The sequence below is a fragment of the Pelobates fuscus genome, chromosome 10 (assembly GCF_036172605.1).
Source record: "Pelobates fuscus isolate aPelFus1 chromosome 10, aPelFus1.pri, whole genome shotgun sequence".
Classification (NCBI taxonomy): Eukaryota; Metazoa; Chordata; class Amphibia; order Anura; family Pelobatidae; genus Pelobates; species Pelobates fuscus.
In genome coordinates this window covers 151,607,511-151,625,074 of record NC_086326.1, presented here as the reverse complement: position 1 = coordinate 151,625,074, position 17,564 = coordinate 151,607,511, and the positions used below count along the sequence as shown (strand labels likewise).

General features: G+C 41.4%; 1 protein-coding gene across 1 annotated transcript in view; it reads left to right on the top strand.

Moving 5' to 3' along the window:
* Positions 1 to 14,423, top strand: part of LOC134574870 (oocyte zinc finger protein XlCOF7.1-like) — a 29,766-nt gene extending 15,343 nt beyond the window's left edge. Inside the window, exon 4 of the mRNA XM_063433919.1 lies at positions 12,946 to 14,423. Within this exon, the coding sequence (XP_063289989.1) occupies positions 12,946 to 14,423 (1,478 nt within the window). The remainder of the gene's footprint in view (positions 1 to 12,945) is intronic.
* The last annotated feature ends 3,141 nt before the right edge of the window (positions 14,424 to 17,564 follow it).

The following is a 17,564-nucleotide window of genomic DNA, read 5'->3' as shown; positions in this document are numbered from 1 at the left end:
TCAATAACAGGACAAGGCAGGGATGCCCTCTATCCCCATTGTTATTTATATTAGTATTGGAACATTTAGCCATTTCTATATGACAGAATCAAAAAATCATAGGATACAGATATTCACTAGGGCAGATCAAACTAAATATTTATGCAGACGATATATTATTGATACTAGAGGAACCAACTACGTCTATTCCAGAAGTTTTAAAAGAGATAAAAAGTTACTCGAGAGTAGCTGGTTACAAAATAAATTTAGATACATCAGAAGTCATAGTCAAGAATATGAATAAGAGATTAGTTCAGAATCTTATAAAAAAAACTATGAACTTCCAAATGATATAAAAAAAAAGTCTGAAATATTTGGGAATACCGTATTTATCGGCGTATAACACGCCCCGGCGTATAACACGCACCTCATTTCCAGAAGGAAATTCCAGGAAATTTCCACCTCTCCCATAGTATTCCCCCCCCTCATCCCATAGTGTTCCCCCCCCTTTCCATAGTAATCTCCCCCCCTCCCATAGTATTCTCTCCCCCCTCCCATAGTATTCTCTCCCCCCTCCCATAGTATTCCCCCCCATAATATTCTCTCCCCCCTCCCATAGTATTCTCCCCCCCCATAGTATTCTCCAACCCCATAGTGTGTCCCCCCTCCCATAGTGTCCCCTAGTGCACTTTCCCTCTGTCCCATATTTACTTACCTGTCTTGAAGCGTGGGCCGGCTTCACAGCGCGCACCGCGGAACTGGAACTTAAATTTCAGGTTCCGGTTTCCGGCGGGACTGAAAGGAAGTGTGCACACAATAGTGTGCACACTTCCTTTCAGTCCCGCCGGAAACCGGAACCTGAAATTTAAGTTCCAGTACCGGCGGGACTGAAAGGAAGTGTGCACACAATAGTGTGCACACTTCCTTTCAGTCCCCCTGGAAACCGGAACCTGAAATTTAAGTTCCAGTTCCGCGGTGCGCGCTGTGAAGCCGGCCCACGCTTCAAGACAGGTAAGTAAATGTAGGATATCGGCGTATAACACGCACCCATGATTTTCTCCCTATTTTCAGGGAGAAAAAGTGCGTGTTATACGCCGATAAATACGGTAATTATTGCATCAGAGACAAGAGTTAATAGAAGCTAATTTTTTACCTTTACTAAAACAAACCAACAAAAATCTACAAGAATGGAGGGGTTTGGGATTTTCGTGGTCGGGTAGAATCAATATATTAAGGGCCTATGTTTTACCAAAATGGCTTTATTTATGGAGAATGATCCCACTTAATTGCCCAGAAAACTGGGTATCAATGTTACATGTCTTTCTTTTTTAAAATCTGTTTGGGGCGGTAAGAAACCTAGAGTTAAAATGAAAAACTTAGCCAGATTAAGATATGATGACAGATTAAGATATGATGGTGGTTTGAGTTGCCCAGAAATTCACCAATGTTATCAAGCCAGTAGATTGTTTCACATAATGGTATCACAAAATAGATCCGCAGAAAAGGAAAAATGGCATTCAATAGACAAATATGGTACTCGGGGAAATAACTTATCCTCTCTATTCTGGATATTAGATCTCCACAATAAAGATATTATGGAGGCAAGATCTAAATCACAAGTAATTAGAGATTTAACTGCATGGTGGGACATTTTTCGAAAAAATCATGGATTAAAAAACAAAATAATAGATTAATTACAAATTTCATTGATTAATGATATGCTGGATAATATTAGTATTAAACCTTGGAGGTGTAAGGGAATAGAAAAAGTCAAAGACATAATAGAGAACTATAAAATTAAACCCTTCCAGAAAATAGGAGAAGAATTTGGTATCTTAATGAAGGATAACTTTCATTATCTAAGAATTAAGGGGTTTCTCTCAGTACACATGATTAATAATAGAGAGAGTAAAACAGAAGGAATTTATCAACTAGACCATGGGTCGTCAACCTGGTCCCTACCGCCCACTAGTGGGCGTTTCAGGATTCCAGGTGGGCGGTAGGGATTTTCAATTTTTTTTTATAAATTGGGCAGGCGGGCGGGCGCGCGCGAGCCGGCGGTACCACTGTGACTGGGTACCGCCATCACCACTTGCGGCCCCGGCGGCAAACCGCCGGGGCCGCATATGGAGGGGTCCATCGGGTGGCCCATGCTGTCAGGGCCACCCGATGGATGTGGATTGTGAGGGGGCCCGGTCAGCGCTGGGCGCTTTAACAGCGCGACCGGGCCCCCTGTGATGACATCAAATCTGCTGGGAGGAAGTGATTCCCCGGTCACTCCTCCCAGCATACAGAGAGCCGCGCGGGAGGAAGGAGGAGGAGGGAGTCAGAGTGGGAACTCTGACTCCCATGCACCTGAGCCACCACTGGACCCCAGGGAAAGTCACCCTCCTGCACCTTAAAGGTAGGAAACAGGAGGGTGACTTAAATATAATGTGTGTTTGTTTGTGTATGTGTCTTTGTATGTATGTCTTGTGTGTGTCTGTATGTATGTCTTGTGTGTGTCTTATGTAAGTGTCTTGTGTGTGTATGTCTGTATACATGTGTCTTGTCTTTGTATGTATGTCTTGTGTGTGTCTTATGTATGTGTCTTGTGTGTATGTCTGTATACATGTCTTGTGTTTGTATGTATGTCTTGTATGTGTCTTGTGTGTATGTCTGTATACATGTGTCTTGTGTTTGTATGTATGTCTTGTGTGTGTGTATGTGTGTCTTATGTATGTGTCTTGTGTGTATGTCTGTATACATGTGTCTTGTGTTTGTATGTATGCCTTGTGTGTGTGTCTGTATGTGTGTCTTATGTATGTGTCTTGTGTGTGTGTGTGTATGTCTGTATATATGTGTGTCTTGTCTTTGTATGTATGTCCTGTGTGTGTCTTATGTATGTGTCTTGTGTGTGTGTATGTCTGTATACATGTGTCTTGTCTTTGTATGTATGTCTTGTTTGTGTCTGTGTGTATGTCTGTATATATGTGTGTCTTGTCTTTGTATGTATGTTGTGTGTGTGTCTTTGTATGCATGTCTTGTGTGTGTGTGTTTGTATGTTTTGTGTGTGTGTGTGTGTGTCTTTGTATGTATGTCTTGTGTGTGTGTCTTTGTATGTATGTCTTGTGTGTGTGTGTGTGTCTTTGTATGTATGTCTTTGTGTGTGTGTGTCTTTGTATGTATGTCTTTGTATGTGTCGTGTGTGTGTGTCTTTGTATGTGTCGTGTGTGTGTGTCTGTCTGTATATATGTGTGTATGTATGTGTGTGTGTCTGTCTGTATATATGTGTGTATGTGTGTCTGTTTCTTGTGTCTATCTGTATGTGTATGTGTCTTTGTATGTATGTCTTTGTGTGTGTGTGTGTGCCTGTCTGTCTGTATGTGTGTCTGTATGTCTGTATGTATGTGTGCCAGTCTGTTATAGTGGGATACCTAGCTCAGCCTTCCTACTGGGCATTGCTATAAGGAAGGTTAAAAAAAGGGGGAAAAAAGGTGGGGAGGGGAATTGAGGAGGGAGAAGAGGGGAGCTGACGCACAGATGAGAAATCATATTATGCGCAAACAGAGAAGTCGTCTGAATATCACCGAAAGAGGAGACCTTCGTTTGTTCCTTACAACCTCAAGGATCTCATTAATCACTAGTAAAGGTAATTTCAATTTACTTTATTGTTTTCTCATTAAACTTTTTATAAAGTTAAAAACATTATAAACATGCATTAATTGCAAATAAAAAGATAAATGTACGTACATTTATTTTTTTTAAAACACCCTCCTTTCGAAAAAAATATTCCGCACTTGCGCGAAAACTGGTGGGCGGTAAGGAAATTTTTTCAACCAAAAAGATGCATTAGTGGGCGGTAGTTAGAAAAAGGTTGACTACCACTGAACTAGACGAACAAAAAAACTAAAAATATGCTGTCTAAATGCGTTAAAGGTTTATATAAGATAAGACATGATAAACTTTCCGGAGCAATAGAAAGATCTTCACATACAAATAGAAGAGGAAAGCTGGAAAAGTTATTTTAATAAACTAGATAAACATGTCCATTGCTTCAATCTGACAGACTTGCAGTTTAAACTTTCAAATAGATGGTACTTATCTTTTAAATAAAATATACCCAAATACATCTGACCGATGTTGGCGGTGCAATATAGATAAGGGTACTCTACTACATATATGGTGGTACTGTCAATTTATATCTACTGGAAAGATATATTTACACTAATTGACTGTATGACCGGAATTGAACTGGCAATGGAGCCGGGCATAATCTTTAAACAAATTAGAAGTGAAGATAAAGGATTCGATGTTGATTTTCCATATCACAGCAGCTAAATTGTTGATCGCACGGAACTGGAAAAAAGTATTAATCCCATCCATACGAGAAGTAATAGTACAAACATGTTTTGGCAAGCTAAAATGGAAAGAGGTATTTTGATGAGCTTAAAAAAATCAATATAGACAAATAGAATATTGGGACAACTGGATAGATAAATTAGATCCGTTTTTAAATACACCATAATGGGCTTCTCCAATAGAGAAATGGATTGGAACTGGGAAAAGGATAAGAGGAATGGCAGATGTAATGTGATAGAAATAAGAGGGGAAAATAAGGGTTAATCAGGCGTATATTAGAACTTGATGGAATAGCAGACAACAGAAGTTTGACTAAAGGGCTCCCTCTCTCTCTTGGTCCACAAATAAAGATTAGGTCTATTACAAATGCGACTTTTAGTAGGGATAAGAATTCGATAATTAGGATAGGGTTGGGGTAGGGGGGAGGAAATAGGGTAACCTAGGAGGCAATAAAGGTTTATCCCAATAGTTTATCTCTTTTCTTCTCTTCCCTTGTGGGCGATATATATTTGATGTTACATGAACAAAGCAATATTGTATTAATGATGATAGTGTCCTTCAAACTATATACAATTTGCAATAGTGTTAATTTCTATGCAGTAGCAAGGTACCTATCTGAAATATTAAAAAAATAACACTGGTGCAACCATCTGTCTTCAGAAGTCACAAAGAGGTAAATTATAATTCAGTGTTGGTATTTGATCAATACTATTTTTTTTTACCTGTGGCCAGTATGGAATGAATGTTCTCCTCTTGACTACAATCCCAAAATGCAGGGACATTGTAGGGTGAAAAAAACACCCTGGTTTCTTATCAAACCTCACTCTGGCCCTCCGTAATTCCTCCAGTTGGCATTCTTTTTGGCACACTTACAGATTCACATACATGAACAAACAAGCAGTGTCAGACATACACATTAAAAAGGGATGGCCTGTACCTTGAAGGTAGGTTGAGGGAAATACAACCAGACAATCACTGTTTCTGCAGGGCTGCTGGCCACAAATCTTCTGTAAGGAGAGCAGGCAGGTAGTCTGCCGCCGGAACAGTGCTTCATTGGTTTAACAGGTCTCTTACCCAGCCCGGTCTCCTCTTTGAGGCTCAGCTGGGAGCAGGCGAATCTCCATAACTCAGGCAGCTAGAAAAGTGACACGTATAAGTCTATCACTGGGATGTTTCTGCTGCCAGATGGCTCCCAGACTCACAGATGAGAGGTAGGGTGAGGAGAGCAGGTAGGGACCCCACCCCCGTTGCTGACATCCCTACACATATGTCACAATCCGTCATCTTCATTGTTAATCACGTGATCTCAAGATTGATACAATGGAACTGTGAAGTTAACAACAAGCAAAACGTAACCACCTTGGACACCTGATAGGCCTGTTTTACTACTTTTGTAGTGCATTGGTTATTTTATGTGTTGCATCACTTTAAAATATGTTGTGCTATTGTTTTCTTATTAGCAGAGTTTTTTTCCATGGTTTATCAGGACCTTTTCTGGTTGTATTTTTTAAGTGTCCAGTGGTTTCTGTTAATGTGATGACAACTCTGTTTGGAATGATTGAAAGTGTACATGTTTAACATGTATTCCTGACCCTTTAGTGTTAAAAACACTTCTGGCACCCCCATGCCTCCCTAAATATAGTACAGTCTGATTTTTAGTTTAGTCTGCTGGTGCTAGTTCTGCCCCTGATCTGCCTCCTTGGCTGACATCATCAGAAGTGATGATCTCAGCCAATCACAGGGCTTTCCCATAGGAAAGCATTGCATTGGCTAATATTGTCCATTCTGATGGGGGAGGGGTGGAGCCAAACTTCACCATGGCCAATCAGCATCTCCTCATGCTGCAGAGGGTGGAGACACTGAATGTCAGTCACACTGTGCAGCACTGACTCAGGAAACACCTCTAGTAGCCATCTGAGGAGTGGCCACTGGAGGTGTCCCTAGGCTACAATGTAAACACTGCCTTTTCTCTGAAAACGACGTGTTTACGACAAAAGCCTGCAGGAACTGACTATATTCACCAGAACAAATACAATAAGCTACCAACTGAAAGAGTGGGATAGAAAAAAACACTCACTCAAAAGTGAATGGGATTCAATCTCACTCCAGAAGATTACCTTCTAAAGTAAACGTAACATAGAAAATGGTAAACTTTATTATACTAAAATTAAGCAAAGGAAATATATATAATAGGTATAAAGCCCTTTAAGGTACTGCTGTTATATACCGCTGTGGATTTTATGTATATTTTAGTCTCACACTAGGGGATATATCACTATTGGATTTCCCCTATAGTTTATATTGCCAAACGAGACATATAGCCTCCCAGAGAGTCTGTACATCAGGGTCGGCTACATAGCTCTACACCCGTTTGTGGTTATTAGTGAATTTATTTTCCACCAGTGAGCTATCTTGATATACTCTATTGAGACACTATTTATAATGACCACAGTTTAACTCCAGTACCATATCGGCATTTCTACTATCGCTAGGTACCACGATCCCAGCTATATGTATTACTTACGGATTTTACCGTTTTAGCGCAACTTGGTTTATTTAATTTTCATCTTTTCTACGGAGCAGTCTGTAGTTATGTTCCGTTTCTCTTATATATTGGTCCACATATCGGATGTCCCTATAGTCTAACTTGGTCCGCTTTAGAGGCCTTACTACTATTAATTTTAGCGGACTTTATACGTATGTGCACATACAATATATATATCATTTTCTATGAGATTAAGGAACATATCCCCAGGTTTTTAATTCCTCACCTTTGTGATTTTCACTAACACAACTTTCTATGGTGTTTCTATCCCGGGTAAGCTTTATACCTATTATATATATTTTCTTTGCTTAATTTTAGTATAATAAAGGTTATTACCATTTTCTTTGTTACGTTTACTTTAGGAGGTAATCTTCTAGAGTGAGATTGAATCCCATTCACTTTTGAGTGAGTGGTTTTTTCTATCCCACTCTTTCAGTTGGTAGTTATTTACTTGTTATGGGGTTAAGCCCCCTCTGTTACCTCTTGTAACCTACTTTGGGGTTCTGACGTTGGCTAGTACAACATCACCACTCCTATCTCATATTTAAATAAAATAAGCTGTAGTTGTTCTGGTGACTATAGTGTCCATTTAACATAAACCCTTAATGCTGAAATTGTTATTGGAATCACATCTGTATAGTTGATGGCCTATTGGCAGTCTTTAACCTATTGATAATTTTCAAAATATGAGTTGTAACTTACTCCTTGGCTGAATAAGGTCCACCTGTGTGCACTTAATGTGTCCCAGGATCTCTAAAGAATGCATCCAATGTTGATTAAGTCACAGAATTTGATAGTAAACCTGTATAAACACACCTAATGTAGACCACGTATAAAGCCTGGAAAAGCACCAATCATTGATGGGTTTAAATAAAAATCCACACGTTTGAACATACCCAGAGCAATCTATAATCCATGATTAAAAAATTATAAAATATGACCCAACTGCAAATCTGCTTTGAGAAGGCTAACCATCAAAGCCCAGAAGCCATTGGTAGCTTTGATGGAGCTGAAGAGATCGACAGCTGGATCTGAGAAACTTTCCATTGGACACCTGAAACCCAGATTGCTGCAAAGGTAGACTTCATGAATGAGTAGTGAGAAGATCACCAATGCTGAAAACTAAAAACCAGCTGCCAATATGCCAATTCTTGCTTGGAGTTTGTCAAAACTACGGATCCTCTCAAACCTACGATGTCCTACTATTTCATATAAAGTATCATTTTATGTTTATGCTTGGTATACAGTACAATACTTGTTATAAACACTATGTCATACGCTTTCATCGTTTTAAAAGAGAAACTGGAATAAAACTACCCTATAGTTTTTTTAAAGGCGTTTTATAGCCAAGACATTAAAAATAATGCAAAAAAAAAATTAAAATAAAGATACTATCGAAGTTCCCAGCTGAATACTATTAGCTAGTTTGCCTTCTGCTCACAGACCTCTCCAATCACAAGTATATAATTCTGGTCTAAGGAGATCGATATTTCCCTATAAACCTTTTAAAAACAGAGGTTTATGAGACGACAAGTACCGTAGTTCATCTACTAAGAGCAATGTCATTCATCACATAGGATGAGTGGAACTGCTCTGTAAACTGATTGCCTTCATACTGCAGCAATTTTTTTATTTATACATAGTCCATGTCACTGTATAGTGAACTGTTCTTTGTGCAGTTGTTGTGCTGTACATGAAATCGGTTCGTCTCTCACTGGAAAGGAGAGGATGTACAGAATATGTTATCCATGTGGTATACATTAGCTATGTAATGAATTAAAATGGCCCAGTTCCAGACCAAATTCTCTTTTTGTCAATCTTTCTTTTATTAAGGCATATTTGGGGGGTACAGAATAAAGAGTGGGAGATGCATATATGTTTTACAAAGTAGGGTCAAAACAGTGCCACCAGTGGTCATATACATTTCCTGAACATTAATGCCTAATTTTTATATTTTTATGTCGATGAACAATAGCATATTGTTAACACGCAAAGGTAAAAGTCAAGGATACGTTCAGTCACATTGTCGAGTATTAACATTAGCTAAAAGTTAATAATGCCGTCGAGGGGCGTCGCTTCAACGTCTATATAGTGCTGGGGGTACGTCTGACCTTGCTGAAGTAGAAGGCGAACTTAAAATGCGGTCACAGCTGGTCTAGGCAGTCATGTCATACAGTGTATGAGACAGAACCAAAAAGTTGGTTAGCTTTACAAGCAAGGCAAGAGAGGAACATCGTAGTTGCCGTGCTTTGCTAGAGGGTAGGTATTCAGGTGTGAACAGAGACAGGCATATCCATATAGAAACATTCAGGCTATACATGCTGCCTATAACACAGTAGATCAGGGTCATATTACTGGTTGGTGTAAGTCGCTTTAACCAAGTAGCTATGTGCGTCCTATCGTTATATACTTACAGTCAGACTGAGCATTACAGGTCAGGGTTGGCTTGAAAAAACAAAATTAGAATAAGTCACAAAATGAAAGTGTATACTGTCGGAATTTTAGCTTTCTTAGTGAGTTAGTGTTAGATATACCATGCTGCTTGGTCATGTCTAGAGTGAATGTACATATAACGCTTAGCTAGCCTAGGAGCGGATCTAGACAATTAATACAAAAATATAAACGTTAAAGCAAGAGAGACTAAAACCAGCTGAGTAGTCCTAGTGCCGTCTACAGGTGATAGCTGGTGTCTTTAGCTAGCTTGAATTAGGCGAGGAATTCAAACGGAAAGCGTGACTTACTGTGTGTAGGGTAATTTTAACGTGAGGCAATGAAAGAAGCCTGCTTTGCGCCACGTAGTAAACTATATTATCGCTCCTACTTAGGTGCTGGATTGGCCGATTGCCCCTTATGCATGTCAGTGCCATAGTAGTGGCTTAAAACAAAACAAAAACACAACAAAACTTAACTTTTGCAGCTGAACAACGCTCTAGCATGGCAGCGGTTTGGGGTACCAGCCTGGCTATTGCTTGACCAATAATAACTGAGGGTACATGAAAACCTGACCCTAACATTAGCAGTCCTAATAAAAAGTCTAACTCAGAAATGATGTCCCAGGGTTGCACGTTTAGATAGTGCGGCCAGAACAACGGTGGGTAGCGTAAGTCCCTGTGAGTGTACTCCACCGTCGGCCCGTGCCTACCTCGGAGGTCTAGTATGCCAATCTGATGTCGGGACGATGTTGCAGGTGGACGTTGTCAGGTGTTGGAGCAGTCAATCTGTGTACATAGTGCGCTTCAGAGTTGTTGCCGTCAGGGAGTAAATGAGAAATATCCGTGGGGTTGGAGCTCACTGGTTCTCGGGTATGCTGCATTGCTCCGTGGAGGCCGATGCCCACAGTAAAGGGTGTTGCTTGTGGTCCGGTGGACAGAGGATCAGGTTTCTGCAATAGGATAATGGACAAGCGGTGCGTCCTAGAGCGTTGAGCTCTGAAGGGTAGTTCACTGCGCTATGCAGGTGAGTGGGATTGCCTTTGCCTCTCCATTTAAGTGGTGATCGATGCGTAGGCGTCCGGTGTATTATTTCTCGGCACAAATGCGGGGATTCGCACCGGGTCCCAGTTGCGGTTTGGGGAGGTAGGCTCTTGGGCTCTCACCTGGATCTGTGTGACCTGTGGAAGGCCCAGGGTTTGTAGGAGGTTGGCTGCTTCTTGAGCGTCGTGGATTTGGTGTGTTCTGTCTCCTTGTTGAACGAGGAGTGTTTGGGAGGGTCGCCAGCGGTACCTTATGTTATTGCGCTGAAGCAAGGTTGTGAAGGGACGGAGTGACCTGCGCCATGCCAGTGTCGCCCCGGACAGGTCAGCATAGAATGTCAGGCTCATGCCTTCAAACTGTAGTGGGGTCTTGCCTCGGAGTGTGGCGAGTATCGCCGATTTGTCCTTCCCGTTTCTAAAGGTGAGTATGGTATCTTTGGTGGCTGTGGCCGGGGCCCCGGGAGGTTTGGGGACCCTGAAAAAGTCCGTGGGAGTGATGGGTTTAGCTTGGCTGGCGGGTTGTATGGCCGTCAGCATTTTTTTCACCATTTGTGGTAATTCCGTCTCTGGCAGTTCATCTGGGACCCCTCTGACCTTTAGATTACAGCTCCTTCTGGCGTCCTCTTGGGCCGCAAAACGCCTTTCATGTAGTAAGTTCTGGCGTTGTAAGTCTTGTACGGCCATCTGAAGGGAGGCTATGTGCTGCTGGTGATCTTGGGAGGAGGCCTCCAGTGTTGTTATGCGGCCTGTCAGGCCCTGCAGCTCTCCTCTCAGTGCAGTGACGTCCGTGAGGATATTCCTCTGTAGGTCGGCTAGCAGTGCTTTCAGTACACCGGTAGTTACCAGGTCTGCATCTTTATCAGCTTTGGGATTATTCGGTTTCGCCGGCTGTTTAGGGGGTGGTGGCGGGAGGAAATCCTCCTCTGCGCCTTCAGAATAGTCGTCCGAGTAGAAATCCGAGCAGCCTCCGTGGAGGGCCGCCATATTGGATTCCCCCGTGCTGCGTGCTTGCCGCCACATGTCTCCTATTGTCAGCCCTGGAGAAGGTTTGTACGCCGCTAGTTTTTTATTTTTCCGCCCCATGAGGTTAGGGTTGTTCCCCTGGTTGTGTGGTTGTCCGTAGGAGTGAAATATTCCGTTTCTTAAGGGTTATTTCTCGGTTGTCGCTCGGAGCTTCAGCAGTGTGCGTCCGTTCGTTTCAGCGGCTAGGCTCCGCCCCCCCAAATTCTCTTTTTACTACATTTGCTCATGATGGGTTGTGTAATTGTGTTCGTAAACATACCAGGTAAGACATATTTGGGATTAGCTTATAGCACATCTAGAAGATGCTGATGCAGCTCTGCATCCATAAGCTAGCTGGATAATTTCAGCAACTGTCAATTTAATTGAGAGGTGAAAAGATTTACTCGTATATCTTCTAGATGTGATGTGAGATTGGTTTGTTCAAGTTAGAATCACTGTAATCCACATGGTACCTTCTGTTTCATTCTGCTACAACAGGCCTGGAGTATACTTCATAATTTAGAGAAAAAACTTTTGAGAGCGACTGCTTCAATTTCAAGGTTGATGTGAAGGTCTAAGTGGTGACACCCACAATAGGCCTTTTATGCGCTGAACTTAATCACGATATCTTGGTGGGTTTCCTGTAGAAGACCTTCCATTTCCATGCTGCCATGTCCCTCAAACAATAAATGTGCCTCCTTTTGTGTGTTGAGTGAGTGAGAACTATCATGTATGGATACCAAAGTCTTAAAGTCAGCCTCTGCAAAGTGTGGCAGTGAAAATGGCACAAAAACTACAAATAAGCTAATGAACAAAACTAATGTTCTTAAAGATGTGGATTCTGTATTCAGAACTGATTTCTTCTTGAATTACTTTTTTTTCCTGGCAAGTTTCAAATAAAAATGTTACATTTTGTGTTAAAATAGACATTGTCTATTTAATAAAAAAAAATATATATATTTTTTCTTTTTTAAAAGAACCAATGTCCACTGAGTTCTGGACTCTATTGTCACACTTAATGGAGCAGTGCAGTAATTTGTGGGTGTTCTCCCTTGGTTTTATATAAAATGATTGTGGAGCTGTTTGACTAATAGAGGTTTTACTTTGAACTCCGAAACAACTCGATTTCCACCCATCTTGATTACGCGGAATTATCAATATCAATTTTGTTTAACTTGGACAGCTGGGAGAAGTCGGTTAGTTATATTTTGTTCCTCTGGAGAGCCATGGTTATTGAACTCCGCAAATATTAAACGCCTCCTTAAAGCTAGTACACTGTGATGTAACCTGTATAGCACAGATCATTATAAAATCACAACATAATACATATTTCATACATTGAAAAATTGCTAAAATGTTCTTTATCAAATGCAAGTTTACCTAGGCAGGTATCAACAATAATAATACCAATAAGTTTGTCGCTTTTTAAAAAAAAAAAAAAAAAAATTTCGTCCTTGTGGCATCCTAGGATGAGCCTTCTGTATCGGACTTTAAACTATAAAATAGAGCAAATTGTTCCACATCTTTTGGCTTCTTATGACATTGCTAAGAGTCTTGGAAAACTTTCATAGAAAACAATCTAATCACGTTGTTTGTTTCTTTCTAGCTGATGAAATTGTGGGAAATGATATTTTTGAAGGAGTACACACCACCAGTTCTTCAATGGATTGTTTAACTGAGAATGAAAGATATAGCATTAATAATGTGGCTGCGGAGTGTTCTAACACAAATAACGACATGATGCAGAAAGGAATTCAGGAATCTGATGTACGTGGAGCTGGAAATGATATGAACACCAATGTTTGTAAACCAATAGAAAAGACCCAGACAGAATATCGATCTACTCGTATTAAGGAGGAATCAGCCTCATGTGAAGAAAGAAATCTAACAAACACTGACATTAATACACCAAAAGAACATACGCAGACAGAATATCGATCTACTCATATTAAGGAGGAATCGGCCTCATGTGAGGCAGGTGTAGAACCTGACATGTATACAGATACAGCATATACACAAGCAGATTATCAATCTACGTTTCTTAAAGAGCAGTCATTCTCATGTGAAGGACATCTCACAGAAACTGATGCTTATACACCCATAGAATATATACAAGCAGCATATCTATCTACTTCTTTGAAGGAAGAATCAACTTCGTCTGAAGATGTGAACCCTACAGCCGCTGGCTGTTACATACCCACAGAACATGCACAGTGTAGGTTTCCAGGTACTGACTATAACAAAGTTGATACTATAAGGGAAGGTAATACTATTCAACCTATAATTGACTGCAGAGAACGTGGTATAAACTTTAACGATGAATCTGTCCATGCTGCTCATTCCAGGATACACACCATGAACAGAATTACCTCTGGAGCCAAATCCTTCTTATGCACGAAGTGTAATGTATGTTTCACTCACAAAAAGGACCTAGTAAGACATCAGAGAACTCACACTGGTGAAAAGCCATTTCTTTGCTCAGAATGTGGGAAATCGTTTACCCGAAATTCCACACTCGTTAGACATAAGAAAATTCATACAGGAGAGAAACCATTCTCATGCTCTGAGTGCCATAGAAGTTTCTCTCAAAAATCTCACCTTATTGTACACTATAGAGTCCACACTGGCGAAAAGCCATTTCATTGTGAGGAATGTGGGAAAATGTGTAATAGTAAAGCAGAGCTTGTTCGACATCAGCGAGCGCACACAGGAGATAAACCATTCTCATGCTCTGTCTGTGGAAGATGTTTTGCTGACAAATCAGCCCTTGTAAGCCACCAAAGGATTCACACAGGAGAGAAACCATTCGCCTGTTCTGTGTGTGGGAAGCACTTTGCACATACATCAACTCTCTTGAAACACAAGACAATTCACACAGACGACAAGCCATTTTCTTGCTCTGTTTGTGGCAAATGTTTTGCTCAGAAAGCAGATGTCATCAAGCACCATATGATTCACACAGGAGAGAAACCTTTTGCCTGCTCTGTGTGTGGGAAACACTTTACTTGTAATACGACCCTCTTGAAACATGTGACAATGCACTATGCCATTGATCAAAATATCCACTCGCACGCTTGCAGTTAGTGCATGGAAAGTCAGACTTTAAAATAAATAAAGCTCATCTTAATGATCCAGAAAAGGCCTATTTCTCTCAAATATTGTTTGCAAATCTATCTAAATCTGTGTTAGTAAGCCCTTCTCCTTTGCCGAGATAATCCATCCACCTCACAGGTGTGGCAAATCAAGATGCTGATTAGACAGCATGAGTATTGCAAAGGTGTGCCTTAGGCTGGCCACAATAAAAGGCCACTCTAAAATAGTTTTATCACACAGCACAATGCCAAAGATGTCGCAAGCTTTGAGGGAGCGTGCAATTGGCATGCTGACTGCAGGAATGTCCACCAGAGCTGTTACCCGTAAATTGAATGTTTATTTCTCTACGATAAGCCGTCTCCAAAAGCGTTTCAGAGAATTTGACAGTACATCCAACCGCCTCACAACCACAGACCACGTGTAACCACACCAACCCAGGAGCTCCACATCCAGCATCTTTACCTCCAAGATTGTCTAAAACCAGCCACCTGGACAGCTGCTGCAACAATCGGTTTTCTGCACAAACTGTCAAAAACTATCTCAGGGAAGCTCATCTGCATGCTTGGCGTCCTCATCGGGGTCTCAACCTGACTCCAGTTCGTCATCGTAACCAACTTGAGTGGGCAAATGCTCACATTCAATGGAGTCTGGCACTTTGGAAAGGTGTTCTCTTCACGAATGAATCCCGGTTTTCACTGTACAGGGCAGATGGCAGACAGCGTGTATGGCGTCGTGTGGGTGAGTGGTTTGCTGATGTCAAGGTAGTGGATCGAGTGACCCATGGTGACGATGGGGTTATAATATGAGCAGGCATATATTATGGACAACGAACACAAGTGCATTTTATTGATGGCATTTTGAATGCACAGAGATACCGTGACGAGATCCTGAGGCCCATTGTTGTGCCATTCATCCACAACCATCACCTAATGTTGCAGCATAATAATGCACAGCCCTATCTTGCGAGGATCTGTACACAATTCCTGGAACCTGAAAACATCCCAGTTTTTGCATGGCCAGCATACTCACCGGACAAATCTTCCATTGAGCATGTTTGGGATGTTCTGGATCGGCATATACGACAGCGTGTTCCAGGTCCTGCCATTATCCAGCAACTTCGCACAGCCATTGAAGAGGAGTGGACCAACATTCCACAGGCCACAATCAACAACCTGATCTCCTCTATGTGAAGGAGATGTGTTGCACTGCGTGAGGCAATGATGGTCACACCAGATACTGACTGGTTTTTGGACCCCCACACTACAGTAAAACCGCACATTTTAGAGTGGCGTTTTATTGTGGCCAGCCTAAGGCATACCTGTGCAATAATCATGCTTTCTAATCAGCATCTTGATATGCCACACCTGTGAGGTGGATGGATTATCTCTGCAAAGGAGAAGTGCTCACTAACACAGATTTAGACAGATTTGTGAACAATATTTGAGAGAAATAGGCCTTTTTTTGCAGTGTATATGTGAGTGGATGAACATACAACTGGAGATTGCTAATAACAAGACTTTAAGACTAAGAGCTTTTGGTGTGAGACAGCTGAAGATGGTACAAAGGGTTTAGGTAAAATTGCTGAAATGGTTTAGGTTTTCAACAAATAAATTGCTGGGTCCAGTTTAAAGTGGATCAGTCACTTCTTTGTAAATTACACCATTTAATAAAACACTGAAAATCACAGATGAATTGTCTTAATAGAGCATCACAATCCAGTTCAGTTTGGGTACAAGAAGGACAAACATTGCACTGAAGGGGGAAGAATAAGTATTTTTTTTTCATCCCTCCTTTTCTCTCTATGCAACAGACAGTACTTATGCCTGTAAATAAGCTAACATGGCTGCACCCAGTTGCTGGATAAAGAGGTGTGAATTCATATAATTTTAATTTTTTTACATTATTATTATTATAATATTTATATAGCGCCAACAAATTCCATCGCCCTTTACAATAGGTGGACTAACAAACATGTAATTGTAACCAGACAAGTTTGACACACAGAAACAGAGTGGCTGAGGGCCCTGCTCAATGAGCTTACATGCTAGAGGGAGTGAGGTAAAGTTACACAAAAGGTTAGGGAAGTAGATTGGTAGAATAGTATTAAATGAAGACTTAGTGTGGGTATTTTTGGAGCCATTAACAGTTGAATTGATATGCTTGTAATGGATCACCTGGCACCCCGACTGGGTACCTCCGCCAAATGACCACTTCCTAGCTGGAACAGGGGACAAACCGCAGCACTTCTTGCCCTCAGTTGCCGTAGCTTGACTGGAACCGCAACCTCCTTCCTGGATCCGAAGGGAAAATTAGCTCTGACACCTCCAGGCACTGGACGACAGTCCTGGGAACTCTGGAACCGAATGGGGAATTAGCTCTAGTCCTTACAAGGACTTTCCCCGTTGAATCTCCTGCAAGCTGGAACAGCAGACACAGGAGCAAATCTTCTTTTCCTCCAATAACTGGACAACACACAGTTTTGGAGTGTAAGCAGGAATCTCAAGTTTAATGGGACACACTGGCCTTTTATACAATTTTCCAGGCCAGAGGAACACCCTCTGGACCTGATGGGGCACAGGAACACAAAGGACATAAACCAATCAGAACAAACATGCAGTCTGTGACATGCCCATGTACAGCACACAATCCCTCTCCTCTGCATAGGAGATAATTGAGTAAAGTCCTGTAAGTAACTCAATTATCTCCAGGCAGAAAAAACAAATTTTCACAAAGTTTAGAAAGTACCTCAAAATCCAACATATCCCCATAAAAGTCACATCCCCTGATTTCCCCGATCTGGGTGAACAACATATCCAAAAATCACTCAGATCGGTTCAGGGTTTCAGGAATTTCCTGGAAGTCATAGTTTCGACCGACCGCAAGCATGGCCCCATGCCCAAAACAGTTCCAGGGAAATCCGTGCTAACGGTCAGTCAAGTTTGGTAGTATTTTACAGGTTTCCCTGCAGGGCCCATAGTCTGTGGGCAGGAGGCTGGCAAACGGGCTCCTCCAGGAGCTCATGGCAAACTCACTTGAAAAGGGGAGTTTGTCACAATGCTTTTGTAAAACAAAGTGAGTTTGTTACGATTTTTTAAAGGAGTGGAGACTGGGTGAAAGTCTGATGGAAAAGAG